General features: G+C 38.7%; 1 protein-coding gene across 2 annotated transcripts in view; it reads right to left on the minus strand.

Moving 5' to 3' along the window:
* Positions 1 to 19,885, minus strand: part of LOC135466067 (uncharacterized) — a 95,693-nt gene that overhangs the window by 5,211 nt on the left and 70,597 nt on the right. For both annotated transcript variants that reach the window (XM_064743480.1, XM_064743479.1), the window contains 2 exons: positions 5,814 to 5,954; positions 4,082 to 4,281 (listed from right to left, as the gene is read on the minus strand). In XM_064743480.1, coding sequence (XP_064599550.1) covers positions 4,082 to 4,281; positions 5,814 to 5,954 — 341 coding nt within the window. The remainder of the gene's footprint in view (positions 1 to 4,081; positions 4,282 to 5,813; positions 5,955 to 19,885) is intronic.

The raw sequence follows: 19,885 nt of genomic DNA on the forward strand, positions 1-19,885 counted from the left end.
ACGACAAGTGCATTCTAGCCAGACTCCCTGAAAATCCTGGTACACTTCTGCACTAATCGTGTCGAAGTGGAATCTGTGCTAGTTCTCCTCTCAGCCATTTTGGCTGGGATTAATACCTCCCCAGACATTGGCACTGGCCTTGGAATGGACTATGGAAACAAAGGCCTGATAGAAGCCTTGAACCTTGCAGCAGGGCGTCTAGACACGATGAAGGAGGAACGGGGAACGCAGTAACAGGCAGATCAATCGGGCCATGCCATTAGTCAAATCATGCCATGTCCCTGGCCACTGGTTGGTTCAGCAGCCTGGATACAGGCACAGCCATTCGGAGCGGTCTTTCCATGGCAGGGCAGCTTGACTGCCTTGATTCTGTCCTAGCCAGACGCCCACCATGTTGATTCTGTCTGTAGCCTTAGTCTGCCCATCAAAGACAATCTATATCAGCCTCTCTAGAAATGCCTGATAACCTGAGCTCTGGCTATGTTATATGTATCTCCAGTGCTCATCTTCAACGTACAAGTACACAATGCTCAATAATGACACAGTCTCCTTAATGGTATCCTCCGTCAGTCAGCATTCCCAAGCATCATCAAAGCAGTTTGTAACTGACATGTTAATTGAAAAGTTACTTTAATCTGACTAAATTGTATTGATTTCAACAATAAAATATAGCAAGAATAATGATCACATTACTGACAAATTCTGATTGAATCTTTCAAAGAATTTTAAAGGTTTATATTCAAGTGCTAAGAAAAGACGCATCACTACACATTGCCACAAGTGTTCCATGTCCAACTTAGACAGGACTTTACCTGAGCTGTCCACACTGTTCATTGTGTGACATCAGCACTTATTACCACAGCACTCTCTCAGCAAGTCACACGAAAAGCTGATGAATTAAGCTGAATTTGGTGTAGCAATATCTTAACATACAATACATGTATAAGTTATACCAAAAGCTGGTGAATTAAGCTGAATTTGGTGTAGCAATATCTTCACAACATACAATACATGTATAAGTTATACCAAAGGCTGGTGAATTAAGCTGAATTTGATGTAGCAATATCTTAACAACATCCAATACATGTATAAGTTATACCAAAAGCTGGTGAATTAAGCTGAATTTGATGTAGCAATATCTTCACAACATACAATACATGTATAAGTTATACCAAAAGCTGGTGAATTAAGCTGAATTTGATGTAGCAATATCTTAACAACATCCAATACATGTATAAGTTATACCAAAAGCTGGTGAATTAAGCTGAATTTGATGTAGCAATATCTTCACAACATACAATACATGTATAAGTTATACCATGTATGTTATACCAAAAGCTGGTGAATTAAGCTGAATTTGATGTAGCAATATCTTCACAACATACAATACATGTATAAGTTATACCAAAAGCTGGTGAATTAAGCTGAATTTGATGTAGCAATATCTTAACAACATCCAATACATGTATAAGTTATACCAAAAGCTGGTGAATTAAGCTGAATTTGATGTAGCAATATCTTCACAACATACAATACATGTATAAGTTATACCATGTATGTTATACCAAAAGCTGGTGAATTAAGCTGAATTTGATGCAGCAATATCTTCACAACATACAATACATGTATAAGTTATACCATGTATGTTATACCAAAAGCTGGTGAATTAAGCTGAATTTCGTGTAGATCATTTTGAGATGATACGAAAATGCTAGAGAGGAACATATGCATGGAAGTTCAGATATCAGAATTCAAACTTTTCCAAACACTAGCTGGCTTCCAACAAATTTCAATACAATGCGGATCTCATGAAGAAAAAGTAAAGGCCACTAACAGCAATTCCTTACACACCTTCAACAATATACAATTACAAAGGCAGAAAACATCCAAAGTCACCTCTGATCATTACATGAACATTTCCCATGAATCTAAAGCTCCAACATCTACATGTCCATGCAACATTTAATCAGGCTACAGGCAGTGTAAACCTGCTTATAGCATTGATCATCCCATGACCCCACAGGGTGAAGGCTTTAAACATGATGGGGTCAACAAAATAACTTGTTCTGACTGATTTTCATATTGCCAAAATGTCAAGGTAACACAGATAAGCTAATTCTGGAGAGATTTTCACTAGATGGGATTGCTAACAATCGAACACTGGTAAGACTCATCTTGCATAGCCATGAAATTCATACATGCAGGGTAATTAACATATAAGGCAAATTAACATTAAATCAAAATTACTGATATCAATAAATGAATTATCGATATCAATAAATGAATTATCATTATTGACAAATATTTGCTGATATCAAAAGATATTTATTGATACATGATTTTCTGATATCGATAAATGGTATTGATATCTCTAATTCATTTATTGATTTCTATAAATATTTTTTGTTGGTTTCAGTGGAAATGACTGCTCACTCTACGATGTTAAGAAAGACAGGCTGAGAAAAGCATATTTGTATTTACAATGGCCGACGCAGCACGGTCAACCATTGAAGAAGAAAGGCAGCAGAATCTGGGCCGTCTGACCTAGGTCAGTGATTTCATACAAGAGAGTGCCCAGTGCTGATGATGCACATATTAACCTCTACTAAAAAAAATTGGCATATTTCATTCGTTTTACTCGGTTCTGCTAAAATTTCAAAACTTTCGGTTCAAAACATTACGCCATGTCAGGAAGAAGCACTAATTATCAGAAGGTTAAAAAGGCCAAATTACTGATAAATAGTGGTATTTATTGATATCACTTATCACTTATGGCTATTTAATTTATCGATATCGCTAAATACCCCTATTTATCAATATATAATTGATGAACCATTTGTTGATATCGATGAATCATTTATCCTTATCGATTAATCATACACACACACAAGGCTATTCCTACACACAGACAGGGACAAATTCATACACACAATACAGGGACAGATTCATACACACAGGCACAGACATTCATACACGCAGATAAAGACAGATTCATACACAGATAAGGACAGATTCACACATGCAGACAGGCAGATTCATATGCACACAAACAGGGACAGGTTCATACACACAAACAGGGACAGATTCATATATATACAATCTGTTCAAGGAAAACTTGCCCTTTTACATAAACAGAAGGACCAGCTTGGACAACCGAGAACATTTCTATGTATATACAAATGTGTAACTGCTAATAACAGAGGGATGAAACAGATGCTACTAAGTGTGTCTTGCTTCCTTATAGCAAACCAGATCCCTCAGTGATACAAGTGGAAGCTGGTGACCTGGTTAACACATTCACTTGATAGGCCATTAAGAAAGACTACATGTACACAGTTTACCACTTCACTCAAGGCCTAACAAGCTACTAACAAAAGCAGACAGCAGCCACATTTGTGGGTTACAGTCTTGCCCTACTTATCTACCAGACATGTTTGCCACATAAACACATTTCAGGGAATGTCTACTGCAGTTTACATAGCAACCCATCTGGAACACTAAAATAATTTAAGCTTTTTCTCCACCGACATTCTTGTGTAATATATTGCCCAGTGTAGAACGTTTTTTCAAATACAATACTACATACATGTAGCCTTACAAGTAATACATTCTCTCCCAGAAGTTTGGAGTGATATATATCTTGTATTATGCATATACATACACATATGTACATTTTTAAGACCTTAGATCTACTTTGGCCTTGGTTACAATATTGACTAAGCTATGTTAAGCCATAATCAATTATTCATTCCACATGTCTACATAGACTTTGTTTTATGTAGAGCTATTGCAAATTACACAGTTTACTTAAAAAACAAGGCTTCGATAAATAATACAAATCCTTCATCAGTCTCAATCACTACAACTCACCTTAAATATCTGAATTAAATGTTGATATGCATAGTTTTACTCCAAGTGCCAAAATAATGCTAATTTGGCATTAAGCCATAGTCATTCATTCAAGTTTTAAAAACACTACAGTCTACACGCAGATGGGCTAAACCTGTTCACAATACCCGACTGCCTAATATCCACCACCGAGGTTGAAGTGAGTAATGTGTCATACTTATAAGATACTCACCGTTGATTGTCTATTACTACCACTAGACGGGGCTGTGGGCTGTGGGTGGAGTTGTCGGTGCTGCTCCATGCCCTGGGCGCCCCGAGAATGGTGGTCCCTCCAGACCCTCAGCGCCACACGGTAATAGCTCACAACACACGTACCCAAGATAAATACCACCGGAACTATTATCACAATTATTGGAATATAATCAGTTGTTGCTGCATCAAAAAAACAAAACAAAACAAAAAGAGAAGTATGTCAGTAAATTGTTGAAACATAGAAAATACTCTATAGACTTTCCAAATTGAAGCCCTGACACAAGGATCTATAATAGCACTGCTAATTATGATGACTACCCTTCTATGTTCACTCATGAAGGATTAATGCTTGTCCTAAGCCCTGCATACCAAAACATCAAATGGTATACCATGGTGAGATTTTCCAGGTGTTTATTAAATGTAATATGTAATATTTTTATTGGAAGAAATGAAAGAGCATACTTTATGACCTGTTAACAGAAATTAGGAATTTCATTCACCTGTAATAAAATGCATTTATATACAGCTTACAGTGGAATAAACAAATGTTTACAATTACATATATTTTATACACATCCATGATAATGATGTACATTATACATGAACGCGTAATTTATGAGGGACTACACTGTATAGAATCAGGATAGTTCAATGTTTTGCAGAGAATGCGGTTTAATGAACTGTGACTGGTTATCTGTGGAGAAGCAGTTGTTTTATTTCTGCTCAAGCCTTGGAACATCTGAGTAATCACACGCTGTACCGATATTCTGATTTTATGTACATTATCAACAATTCAGCTTAACCTTGGCTTGTTCATCTCTCAGAGCAACCAGTAAGCTTCCCTTACTTCCCTTATCTCAAACAGTAATATTCCCTCAGAAATAGGTAAAGGTAGACATCAAATGTCAGTCTGGCATGATTCCTCTCTATAACTTGTCCATCGGAATCAATGTAATGTTATATATAAACAAATACAATTAAAGTACACATGGTTCATTCTTGTTCAAAGTAAATGTGTTTTACACTTGTTCAAAGTAAATGTGTTTTACTCCTGTTCAAAGTAAATGTGCTTTAAACTTGTTCAGATGGTTCATTCTTGTTCAAAGTAAATGTGTTTTACACCCTCCTCTGATGAACGCTGGTGGACTGTGCTGTGATAGTGTATCACTTCAGTATATCCTTTATATGATTTATTTATTTATTTATTTGATACAACGGCGGCCAGCATTATGGTGGGTGGAAACCGAGCAGAGCCTGGGGGAACCCACAACCATTGGCAGGTTGCTGACAGACCTTCCCACGTACGGCCAGCAAGAGCTGGACTTGAACTCACAGCGACGACCGCATTGGTGAGAGACTCCTGGGTCATTACGCTGCACTAGCCCTCCTTGATATGAACCTAGCATACTAAGTATATATATATATATATATATATATATATATATATATATATATAACACTAGTACCCTATGCTTTCCAACACTTTTAAGTACAAACCTTCATTTGGAGATACTATTTTAATAGTTTACTGATCAATCTATTCGGAACATAATGCAACATGATATTAAGCATCGAAAACTCTACTGTACTTTTAAGAACCCAAAATGAACTGTGCTCTAAAGGCTTTTAAGATCTTGAAAACCTGTGAACCATTCAAGTACTTTCAGCAATTCTGAAGACTTCGTCAGACATCTATACTAACTTGTACTTACGAGCTGCAGCACCAGGGGGACTAACAGTTGTATTGCAGTTTGCTTTATCTGAGCCATCCTGACAACCAGCCACTCCATCTTTGCAGATCAGCGGAGCTCCCTTAGGGCAGCCTTGTCCATCACAGCTCAATTTACATATATCTGTAGGAGAAAGACAGGCGAAATTTTAATTTATCTATTATTTGACAATTCTATATAACCTAATTCTTCAACCTCTTTTTCAGAATGATATGGCTGAAACATTGTCCAGGTGGCATGAAGCCATAATCATTCATTCAACTTTTTCAACCACCCCTGTTACCAATATTTTGAAACATTCTGTGAGAACTACTGGGTGTAGAGAAATGATTTGGAATAAGGACCCCATCAGCACTTCCGTTTCTCGGGCGGGACGAATGTAATTCTGTGTATTTTAGGGTGTAAAGGGATGCCTTTGCCGGCATGGAAAGGTCCAGATTTTGACGGTCAACCTCTGTCAAGATTTTTATGGCTGTCTTCTCACAAACTGGGCCAGGTATGCCCCAAAGCTTATTGGAATGTTTGGGATTGAGCTATAGCACTAAATGTTAACATTGTCGATTATGGAAAATTAATGCAGGTCTGAGGCCGTTTGCTGTTGATATACAGTGCTCTTGATTAAGAAAGACAACAAATCATTTTAGCACCATTTTCATCATAATTGTATGAATAACCTTTTGAAGAAGAACTGAAAAAAATGATACAATGGTTGGTCTTGCTGAAAGAATATAAGTACAAAACAAAGCAAGCAACAGAGAAAAACATATACAGGTAATAATAATAATGAAAGAAAAAAAAATTTCTGTCGCACATGTGCATCTATTCTAGTGCTATAGTGGCATTACTTGACACGGAATAGTTGACGCAACCCTGAAAATTGTAGTAAATACATGTACATGTAACATCGCTATGAATCAAAATACAAGAACACATACTACATATAGATGTAGATGTAACATGTAGATGTCTCAGTTCTGCATGGTAGCCTGTAAATGGAAAAGGTGCCAAAGTCATGGGGTTATTGGTACTTTCAACTCAATCTTCCTACTTCACAAAAATACACACACAGTAGATATTTAATAATTTTACATGTGTTTCATTTATATACATGTATTTATGTGTACCTGTCATGTTTATTATACACTAACCAGGTACATCTAAGCATCAGTGTTAACTTGAACTCGACACACGTACATGTACATGCACATTTTAGTTCTGAGGAGTGATTTTGTCTCCAAGAATTACAAGGACATTTATAATGCACACCGTAAGTAGGAAGGTCTGTCAGCAACCTGCGGATGGTCGTGGGTTTCCCCCAAGCTCTGCCTGGTGTCCTCTCACCATAATGCTGGTCGGCGTTGTATAAGTGAAATATTCTTGAGTACAGCTTAAAACACCAATCAAATAAACAAATAAATATAATGTACACAATTCAATGGGATACATGTACATGTAAAATGAGTACATTTGAAAAGTGATGCAACACATAGGATATGTATACATATACATAATTATTCCTGTTGATTTTATCTAACTCGCACTGGTACAAGCATACATAAAAGAAACATGCATGTTCATACAGACGATCTGCAAAATGAAAATGTGGAAATCTACACATTTAATGTGTAACTGTATATGATGTAAATATCTGTCTGACAACTATATACAGCATAACTAGTTACTGTGAGAGCAGTTTTCATTTGTTTCAGGATCATTGTGTATCACCACAATATCACATGGCTGAAAGGTGGTGCACCAAACTGAGGAGGACACCATTACTTACCACACTTTCATGCCAAGGACAACTTGCATGTTCTAGTACTGTAAGTGGATTTCAAAAAGCTAAATGTAGCTAAAAGCTAATAAATGATGACATCAAAGACTTCAGGTGTTGACATTCTAGAAATCTTGTCCTTATGTGTGGTCCATGCTTAAACTTAATCCATATACTGGCAAGTGTTTTATATGAAAATGGAATCTATACACAAACAGACATGCAAACCATACATGTCTGTTTGTGTATAGATTTACACATGGACATGTACATTTACAGGTGCAACTGTGCAGCAATACCACTGATATTGCGCTTTATCAACCAGCATCCATGTGTACAATTAACACACACACAATGCTGGTACCGATGTATAATAAAAATTACAATGATAAATACCCATGGCTCCTATAACTATAAATCAATGACAACTGCTTGTATTGGTACAGTGTATTAGTCTTTGGGGTCTGAACACAGTTATTTGTTATTGTGACAGGATAATGCACTTTTAAGTCTCCCAAGTCATGCCCTAGATGTTGAAAATCAAAAGAGGAAAAGAAATAAACAAACCATGCTTAACAGCTCGTAGCTCCACTGCCATGCATTGTGTTCAAATAGACAAATCGCCATCAAACGTGAAAGCTAATGTCTTAAAGAGGAAGGTGTGATAACTAGTAAGTCAAAAATGGTCCCAACTGAAGACTTATGAACTTATGAAAAGTAACTTACTAGATTATAAAGAGTAACAAAAAATCAATCCCAATTGCCTCTTTGTTGACCTCAATTTAGCCATTATTTGTAAGTATACTTATTTATTTATCAGATTGGTGGGAAAAAGGTGGACAGAGCTTGGTGGAAACTCAATTACATACCGGTAGTTGAAAACTGTTGAAGACATTGATTTATTTATTTGATTTGTGTTTTATGCTGTACGTAAGAATATTTCGCCTATAAGATGGTGGCCAGCAGTATGGTGGGAGGAAACCGGGTAGAGCCCAAGGGAAAGCCACGACAATCCGCAGGTTGCTGAAGACCTTCCCACGTTTTGCCAGAGAGGAAGCCAGCATGAGGTGGACTTAACTCACAGCAGCTGTACTGTTGAGAGGCTCCTAGGTCACATACAGCACTGCACTGGTGCACTAACCAGTGACGGCCACGGAGACCCCTGTAAAGACACTGATCTTGTTCAAAAGAACAAATGGGTGGACAGATGGCACTTCCATGTGCCAAGACCACTTTCATAGCAGTGCTGAATAGGGGATGGGACAAAATGAATTTGATGATGAAGTTTGAAAAACAAAAAAATCAGTATTAGGCAAGAAAACCCTAAGATTAAAACTCCCCTTGGTGACAAAAACTCACTTACAGTAAGTCTTTCAAAGATTGACCACATTTACTAGTATAATACATGTACAGCTTACCAGAAGTAGAAGTTAGAGACAATGAATACAAACTATGTTTTTATGTGTTGAGTCCAGGCACAGTACAGCTATATATACATGTAGCCTAGCAGAACTGGATTGTTGATGAAACACCATTTATCAGTTTAACATGTTGACCACAGGTAAAACAGGGCCCTATCCCATGATATTGTAAGTTTCAGCCCTCTACCTCTGGAACAGGGAACACTGCCCCATTGGAAAATACATATATGTTCTAATTCAATACTCTACCTGGAACCCCTTACCCTATCTCTCGCTTGATGAGGTGAAGTGACATTGTAGTGCCCGCACTTCAGTGTGGATTAAGGCTTGGGGTAATCATGGTCTTGTATCTGCCCCCTACCCCACACTTTGCCTGTCAGTTCCCAGAGTCCTTATAAGAGTCTAAGCTAGGGTTGACTTGATCCAACCTTCCTACTCACCCCCATCCATACAGCCACCTGAACTGCAAGCTCTACAGCTTCACTCACGCAAACCCAATCAAAAGCACTACACACAATTAGGTTAGCCTAGGGCGAAAAACTACAGTCGGCACCAGCAACATCCTTGCATTACCCAATAATTTCCATATTTTTAGCACCATCAGACTGAGATTGTTGCCAATTCTCCAGGCAAACTTGGCAATATTTGCCCAACCTGTCAGCTCTAATATAAACAAGCTGGCTTTCAAGGGCTGAAACATTCCAATCTATCATCTACATGTACAAGAATTTTCTCCTAATCAAGAGCACTGTATAGCATCTAATTATTTCATCATTACTCACTATGTTTAGATGAAGACCAACACAAAAGCACTGACAGCCATTTGTACACCTATTCAGAACACAGTCTCATGGAACGACATTTTTAATCATAATTTAAGGGAAACTACTTCTTCCTGGGTAATACTTCCGAGCGAAAGTGACATCACACAAACGAGTGATAGAAGTAATAAACACACCTTAATACTCTTACAATCACATATGCAATAAAGGTATGCCATGGCATCTCCAACATACGTGTAGCACAATCCAGATCGTGGTGAGGAGCAACTCCAGAGTATGTGTATGTGCATATAATGTGCATATTAACCAACTGGCCATAAGGTCCATTTGGCATTTGGGGGCACAGACACAAGGGTGGAGGTTGTGACTCGATAGGTTACTGTAAAGTACTTATTATTTCCTGCAATTTATTTTCCCCGATTTAGTTAAAAAATGGATTAGATGGAAATAATTTTTGTGTATTTAAACAAGGTAAAAAAACTGTTTAATTTTCCAAGTTATGAAATCACTCAAGCACGTCCAGCATGTCAAATAGATATTATCAAGGGTGGCTTTCATCCTCTTTTATTTCCTGCGATGTTGCTAATCATCGTAATATTTATGTTTAATGTGCCTCCTTGTTGCAGAGCGGATTTCCATCTCTCTTTTATGTAGTGCTGCTTCACTGAGAGTGAATCTATTAGTTTGGATTGTCTTCGTTTTATTTGTCCTCTGTAGCTGGTCAGCTAACATTGCCATAGCTGTCAAACTGTGTTTGAAATTGTAAACAGTTCACAATTTATTAGACGCTCACTCATTGGCCCACAGGAGAGACAGAGCCAATGAGGTAGTGGGTATCAAGGTGACATTCATTCAGCCAGCACATGTTTGTATCTAATTTTCTTTCACTTTACCCGCACACCAAAAATCGATCAAACTAAAGACGAATGAACTCCCACTTTGTTTTATACTCACCAAGCCCTATCACCAGAGTTTGTATACATATATTCTTAAAATTTAGGTCACCCAGCAGTCTTTCTTATCACTGCATCAATACTACTACCTGTAATATATGATTCAATATTGAAATTGGCAGCCATTGCCAAGGGCCAGGCAGGGTGGACTATGCAGGTGGTGGCTAGCCCAAATAGAGGAGTTGAAGACTCACTCGCCAGGGGTAGGTTGCCAAGCCCATTCTAGTATTGGCTGTGTTTCAGATGCCAATCACCAAACCACTTCTAGAGGGTGTGCCCAAATCAAGCTGCCAGGGTGGGTAGTGGGACGCAAAAGAGGTCCCAAGGGTCTTTAAATTGCTTAGGTGTTGAGCATGTGGGCAAATGCTCATCCAAGGGTGATTTAGGGCCCTGTAGTGCCCAATGCACAAGCCAGTCCCTGGGCCAAGGTTGGAGACGAGCAGGGGTACAGGAATTGTTGAACCTACTTTTTGGGAAGTATCACTGGGTCTTTTTGACCAGCAGTGCACGGTGGTCTCAGTGCAGGATGCCAAAACGAAGTCGGGGGTCGTTGTCGACATTGAGGTGAGGTCAGCATCACATTTTTCAGCCAGGCGGCCCATAAATACAAACTTTGGGGCCCATAAGTACAAACTTGGGGGCCAATTGAGCTTAGGGGGCTTTCCCAGGCGAGCCACAATCTGGCCAAGTCATTTTTGAAATCATTCTAGCGGGTGTTCCCAGTCTTCCAAATTCACCTGGAATGGACTATATCATCCCAGCAGACTGTGAGGCCAAAATTTTCAGACATGCGCTGATCTACCTAGTGAAGTTCATGTCATCGAATATTGCCCATGAGGAAAGGCCTGACTTTGGTGACTGGGTGGCTTTGGGTCCCAATCCATGTACAGAACTGTTCTAATCAGAGTATAAAGTTGCAAGTAGTTAAGACGGTCTCAAAGAGTGCATCTGCATTGCAGTTCCCTCCACATCTGGAATTGCTGTTTAAGGATGCTCAGGGTAATCTGTCACTGGTGCAAGCTTGGGAGCTGGCGGGCCTCTTGATCAAATATGTTGATGTTATCACAAAACATGATCTGGATTTGAGATCTGGATGCATCGCCTCACAGTACTTGTCTCGCCTGTACAGCAGTGCATGCACCAAACCCTGCTTGGCTTTGTCCAGGAGAAGCAACTGCGGGAAATGTGCCAGGGTGGGTTATCCAGCCCTCACAGTCCGACTGGGCAGCAGCCCTGGTATTGGTCCATAACATGAACGGTAGTGTACGTTATTGTATCGACCATCGTCGTCAAAATGCAGTTATCGTTAAAGATGCCTTCCTGATCCCTTTAATGGAAGAGTGCTTAGGTTCCCTGAGTGGATGTGTATTTCTCAACTATTGACCTCGCCATCGGTGTGTTACTGGCAAATTCCCATTCATCCTGATGATCGCCATAAGACCCCCTTCCTCACATGGTACAGGTTCTTCAAGCACATGCAGATGGGCTTCGGTCTCTGTGACACCCCAGCCATTTTCGAGCGAACAATGAACTTAAGGTCAGTCTTAGCTAATATCACCCTCAGGAACTCAGAATACTTGTTTCGGATTGGATGGGGGAAACCCTTGGGACCTAAGCAAGGATCCTGTGAGGTAGGAGGCAATAAGGCCTATTGGGAGAGTGATCAGTTTCCATCACAGACAGGCTGCTGTCGGCACCTGGAGACGTGTGTGTATTGTTAGCATGCCAGCGTGGTGCAATGACCCAGGAGCCTCTCGCCAATGCGGTCGCTGTGAGATCAGTTCATGCTGGCTTCCTCTCCAGCCGTACATGCCCGGTTTCCTCCCACCATAATGCTGGTCGTCGTCATATAAGTGAAATGTTTTTCAATATTGCGTAAAAAAACAATCAAATAAATACATAAATACTTGAAGGTGGTCAGGGATGGGTCCCACTGGCTCATAGGGGACAGACTTGTATGTTGGTTACTTTGTTGGTGCAAAACTTTGAATTACCCAATGGTAGACAGGGAAGAATGTTCTATTCATATGCAAGGGTGGAAGGTAGTGCAGGCGGTAGGCTGCAGGCTCGTATACTGCACACCCGTACCCCAAAGACCGGAAGTGACTGCAGGAAGAGAGCTGGATGACAGTTGGGGACTGGACACACCACTGGAACAGTGCCTGCCAGCCACACTTATCAGACAGTTATCTGTGCTATCTGTTCACTGATAATTAAACCACCTGTTCACTACAGTACTTAAGTGTACTGGAAGTATTAATTTGCGTAACTGGCCCTACCTCAGATACACCTCACCCACACAAGTATAAAAATAAGAGATCTTATTTAAACATTATCCTTCAAACTTAGATTTGGTAGCAAGGCTACCAAAGAGCTCGTTTGTAGGAGACACATGAAAGCAAAACTTCAGCTCAATAAATAAAGTACTGAAATCATGAATTTGTTAATTTATGATAAATAATATGCACACATTGTATAAGCCATGGACCACCCCCTTGTGTCACTGCATGCTCTACTTATTGAGATACCACCCTTAAGATTTTGTTTAACTTTGATTCTAATACTTTGAGTAAAGAGCATACACTCCCAATTCTGTGTACAACAAAGATGTAGTAAGGTGATACTTGTGCATGTAAGTGGGCAATTTAATCATATCTATATGACTTTTGCATCAGAACACATAGCCTGTATAGGACAGCGATATTTTTGGAGCCACTGGGAACATTTTCGAGTCTTTCATTACTTTCTGGCGGGCAAAGTACGATAAAATTGTTATTTTCCCATCAGCATTACTTTTTGCCATTTACGTGGTACTGATGGGTTTTGGGCTCTGCAACTCAATTTTTTAAAATTATGATCAAAAAGTGAGAAAATTGTCCATTTGAAATACATGGACTTTTTTCAAAAATATTCCAAATTGGTCATGTTTGAGTTCCATAAAATCACATTTCCGCACAACTATATATTGTTTACAAAAATAAGATCGGGGAAATACTTAACTGAATGTGCAGCTGTGGCAATTTAGGGCCCCATAAATGGTTTCCTAACAAATCTGATTTTTGCTAACATAATGGTGAAACAATGCAACCCATTTCAATTCACCACAATGAAGCACGGTGAGGAAAAAGTCTGGAAAACTTATTCGTGTCCTTTAGCGGTACGAGATTAATTAATTAATGGATGAAAAAGTTATTGAATCGATGGAAAAGGCTTTCAACAAAAATAAGTAAAAATGCATTGTAGGCTTCTATATGTATGTACATGTATCTTTATTTGCTTGGCAAGGATGTTAAAATGTACATCGAAAGGGTATCGTACATTGAACACTTTGAAGAGAATGAGATGTTCCTTCTCCCATATATACCTCCATGCTGTTAACCAGGCGAAAATTTACAGGTGCTGTAAACAAAGTATTGCACTTACAAACTTCAAACTTGATCTATAATTTATGCAGCAATATCTGAGTGGTTTGTATGAGCTTGTGATCACGTTACACTCAGGTACATCCACCCTATCTTTAAGTATACGCCCCAGCTCCTACTTTCTAACCCAGCCTTTCCACAGCACTTAGGGACTGTCCTCATAAATCACTTGCTTCGGGTCTAGTTAAAATGGATGAAACCAGCGAGTTTGGTTAACATTCAAACAATGGGTGTCGAGTTCATTCATTTTTTTTCCTTGCAGCCCATTATTAGAAACAACCATGGACAGAGCAACACCTTTTAGTTACTTGGTTCAAAAAAAAATGTAATGCACCCAATGATCGATTGTTATGTGGCATGATTTACATGGAACGCTCCACCCAGCGTGTGAATTTACCGATTGCTTTGTCTCCATGGTGAGTCGTGAAAGTGGCCTAATAGTTGACCTCCACCAATTAAGGCGTATTTTACGTGTACTTGAAGTAATAATTTGCAAAACGTGCAGTACCTCAGATACACCTCCAGAAAACCTGACATACACCTCAAATATACCTCAGAGGCATGTCAGATCAGATATGCTACAATTCAATATTACACCTCAGATGTACACCTCAGATGTACACCTCAGTATATCAGTAAACCACAATCAAAAAATTTTTATGTCTATGTTCCACTTTAAAAAAAACCATTAAAGTTGGACCATTTGCCTATCTTGTCGGCCGCAGAGCCCTGGCCGACTGACATCACACCATGAAGATCTGCCGGGATTATGTATTCAAAAGCCCTGCAATGCAATTCCCCTATCCACTGAGTGCTTTTCCAGAGGGCTATCGTGTGACTTCATCAAGTACAGTTATCCCTACATGTACACCTCTTAACTTAGAACCCTGAAAATTAAATTAACATAATTCAAACATGTTTACAACAAATATTGACATATATAAACAAAGTTGCACTGGATCCAGGAAAAGCGTGTACAGCAGAACAACTGGGCGATACCATGACCCACTTTTGTTCATATACTAACCACCCTACAGGACACACAAGGTGCCACCCTTCTGGTTTGGAGTTGGACAACCATGGAATGATGGTAGTACTCATGGGAAATTTGGCATGGTTTTGCAGTCCACAGACAATGAAGTCAAGCGATACCAGATGCGCACAAGGAAACATGCTGTCAGGTCAGCAGATTGTTGAGTTGCAGTCACGCTAGCAGTTTATCGCTCAACACCCGTGAAAGAAACAATCAAGATAATCTTGTATGTTTTAAAAAAGTAACACAAAGGCTTGAATAGAAACAGCAATTGGTAAAACTTACTGATGATGCCAATTTAAATTTTACACCACCTTCAATGTACCCTAATTCTTCTAAACTTTGGCACAGATATTAGTAGTGTTGAAAGTAGAATATTACATTTCTTTACCAGCCTATTGGAAAAGTAAAAGATATGAGTATGTTGTTCATTAGATGTGAGAAAAATGATTCCTGCTAGAGCTACATATACACTGGTTAAATGAGCAGACCAGGCGTCCCAAAATAGCATGCAGTGGTGACTCCTGTGACCAGCCCCCTATCTCCCATGTGGCCATTGTAGGCTAGGAATTCTACAGTTAGCATCACAATCTGCTGTTTCAAATAAGCAAGTAACAGCTTCGGTATACTGGGAATGAAACTGTGATTTCTTTTCTTCACTGTTTTTATCGATTGTGGTGGCAGGCATGAGGATTATACGGAAGGGGATCGTTCCGTTTCCGTGTTGGTTCCCAGATTAAAAATTCATGGAACCGTAAGACCGTTTTCCACTCAAAAAGGCTTGGCTATTCACTCAGTACTGCTTAGTAAACACAGAGCAGAGTAAATTGTCCGAAGACTTCAGTTGTGAGCCTTTAAGCATATCAAATTGTGGTTACAGTGTCGCTAAGCAATTGTACTTTGTTGCCACAGGTTATCTCGCGAAAAACTGACCTTTTTCAATTTCTCCATGACGGGCAGGAAGTAGTACATCCGATGAATTACATGTAGGACAGAAAGCCAATCAAGGATCTTGTCCAAGGAAGTTGTGATTCATGTAAAATTTGGATTCTGGGATTTGTATGATTGCAAGGCTGCTGTGGTAGTTGTATTTAACACATGCTGCATTGTACTCTTCCGGAAGGGGAGATAACTCAAACTGACAAAGTTTGGAATACCCAGCTCTCTCCTTTCTTTTTTCATATCCTGCAGTCAGAAATGCCTCAATCAATCAGTGACATTTCATGCACTTTAAAGAAAAAGGCTGAGGGATTGTGGTACTTTATACTTCACAAAGTAAATGAAAATTAGACCTGTAAATAACACCAAACACCACAATATATTTGATGAAATGCCATTAATACTAAAATTATTACAGTTAAATTGCTTCCTATGGCGGAAATTGGTGGGTACCGAAGAAACATTTCCCACCGTTTACCAGGTCAAAAATACACGAAACCAAGAAAATCTTTCTCAGCAATTCTGAAATCCTCATGCGTGTAATGAAGTAGATTTTCTGATGTTTGTTCACCAAATTCTACCATTGCTCTTTCGTTATAAATGATCGAAATGGACTCAGGGGACATTAATCTATGTATCTGTAGTTTGACATGCCCACGCCTGGGGGATCTACAATTTTGTAAGTTTAGAACTTCTTAGCTGTGTGACCTTACTTCCTGTTAGAATGGTGTCTTTATGCATTGAGTTACTAGAACCCATGGGTTTAAAAGGGTTATTATGCAGTACAATGGGGAACACGTAAAACTCTTTCCAGCTTGTATCAAGGGGGTCCAAAGCTGTAAACTCATTTGCTCTTTCCTTCATTACGTCACAGTCATCGGTGTACATGTGCTCACAGAACATATATGTAGCGCACACTAACTTCAACGTCACAGAAACTAGTGTGACTAGTGGTATTAAAAGGTAGGTTCAATAGACATGGCGTAAAGATGAATGTGCTGTAACATTCATGTAGAGGACGAAATGAATTTCCTTCTGACTCCTGCCAGAGCAAACCTGTAATATTGAACCTAATTTCAGTAAATAGGAACAGTGCAGTGTTCTATTCGTCAAAGAACCACCAGTTACTTCAAATTTTACTAGCCTGTCAACTGGTCAGCGGGCCTATGCTAATCCATGTCATATCCGTAACAAACATTTTTTTTTCAATTATGGTTTGGCCGAATCACTGAAAATGCAACCATTTTGTGTCATGCAGCTAAAGAGTGCGAACAAACAACACAAAAAAACGTAATTGGACCAGTATTTTATGAATTAAGTATTGTACTTCACAATAACTAGCTCTAGGCAGGTTTACACACCTAAATAGAAGAAAACCTTAGAGAGACACTAAAATACACTGCAGCAGTACACTCTAAAACTGGAACTACTTTGGTGAATCAGTGACAATTTTCCCCACCTCAGAAATGCTCTCATGGGACTCTGCCCGCTTCGCTTCCAGACCTCAGTAAAAAACTTAATTTCACCTCTCTAAAAATGTAGCCTCTCTATCTTTAACAATCATTCTCTGAGTTTCTCCATTTTCTCATTCACTGATTTTCAAGGAATATTTCATGTGACTCATGCCTTGTCCATAACTGTGCTCAACCTGATGTCACAGTGAATTTAGATAATAAACAGAACATCTGTACGGATGCACTATCAGTTTGCAGTATACATATAGATGTTTCATCATTTTAATCATACTGTCTCAAAAAGCTTTTTTAAATTTCTTTCTGCGTTGTTTTTGACATTTCCTTTAACAAACTGAGATTGCCAACTACATATTCTCTAAAACATTATGGCTTGACCATAACTACTGTAAATATAGAGTAAAATATTGTCTTAAATATTGTTTAAAAGTGATGTCAAGACCAATGGACAACATTTGCATTTCAGTCTGTCTAGATCGATGTTCTTGGCTGTTTTCTTAACAGGTCTTCACTTTTTGTGTCTGCCTGTTCATATAGGCAGCTAGCTTGAGGTCATATAGGCAGTGATAATTACTTAATTTAATGATAGATGGTAAAGTACAAATACATTGTATATCCAATTTTGGTACAGTGCCAGGCTATACAAAAAAATTCAATGTCAATGCAAAGAAAAACTCAATTTCCTCCAGACTTTCTCTAGAGGAAATTGAGATTTTCTTTGCACTGACATTGAATTTTTTTTTGTTTCGCCCAGCAGCGCGAGGTACCAGGAAGTCAGTATGAAGAAAAATGACATCTGTGAACCCCTTTAAAGTCTTGGGTACCACCCGAACCAGGTTTTCAACAGCTCGTCAAAAGATACAGGATGCAAAAATTTCGCTAACCAACCAACCAATAGACAGACATACATGTATATAGATCTGCCTATCGCAGTTAAAAAAAAATTCAGCAACTGTTATTTATCCTTTCATAGCTTTTGGCATGAGAATATAATAATTAGCTGTGAAAATATATTTTAAGTCCTTAGTTAATCTTGCTTTTTTTACAAGGTCTTTGAAGAACTGTTTTGGCCATCAACATGCATGCATGTGATGTCTTTTGTTTGTGAGCTTCTACTTTAAACTGCTGCTTAAGAATATACAAAGCACATATACTGTACAGTGTACATACATATACATCTAAAACACAACTCAAATACAGTGAGGTTCACACTTAAGCATGAGTCCTGTGTTATAGTACCATTATTTATTATGGTATGAAATGTGAGATGGCTGTAAAGCTGGCATTATCAAATATTAAACACTGTTCACTTAAACTGATTGTTTGTAACCAGATTTTTTTGGTATAAAATTTTTTACCATTTCATTACTACATTATTAGCCTACTTAAGGATGTCATACATTTCAACTATGCCATAGCAAAGGTAACACCCTAAATACTGTACAATGCACAGTTAGCCTTTGGAACATTTAAGTCCCTTGCCTACATTACATTTACATCAGGAAATTTCATATCTTTGTTGTTCCTTGTAAAATTCCTTAATATAGGACATGTAATCCACATATGTGCATTATTTACATCACTTGTGAAATGAACAAATGACCTATAACAACTGCTAACTCCACAACAGTCTGGGAAAATCTCCTCTGTCTTGTGTTACTGATATGGTGTCCAATGGAAAATCTGGTAGTGAGTGCAGTTAAAAAGTTCTGAATACAACAACAACACACACAAGACGTCACTGACTGGCTTTCCTATATATATATATATATATATATATATATATATATATATATATGACTTGTGCACGAAACTATGTTCTTCTATCACACCCAGGTGCGACTGGAACCAGAAGATGATTCAGTGCAATAAAGAGGTGAAGTTGCCGAGTCATGGAAAGTTTAGTGACACAATGTGTATTTTGTTTACACAGGACTGTTCACTGAACATGTACATGTACAAGACTAACTTCATCATTATTTCAGAATGAAGGACAAATATATACCTACAAACACACGTACACTTTTAAGTCCTAGCAGTGAATAAGAGTTGTAGATAATTTGGGGTCCCTTGTCTGTTTCATAAACTGTAAACTGCATTCACGATGACACATGCTTGCTCTGCATTGTGCTCCTCCTCATGCAGCGAGATCAGAACCCTCTGACATGCTTGCAGCAGATTACATCCAGACAGCTGCTACCTGATCAGACAGCCTAGCAAAACCTTTACAACAGCAGCAATAAATGTGCTTTGGAGAA

The sequence above is a fragment of the Liolophura sinensis genome, chromosome 5 (assembly GCF_032854445.1).
Source record: "Liolophura sinensis isolate JHLJ2023 chromosome 5, CUHK_Ljap_v2, whole genome shotgun sequence".
Taxonomy (NCBI): Eukaryota; Metazoa; Mollusca; class Polyplacophora; order Chitonida; family Chitonidae; genus Liolophura; species Liolophura sinensis.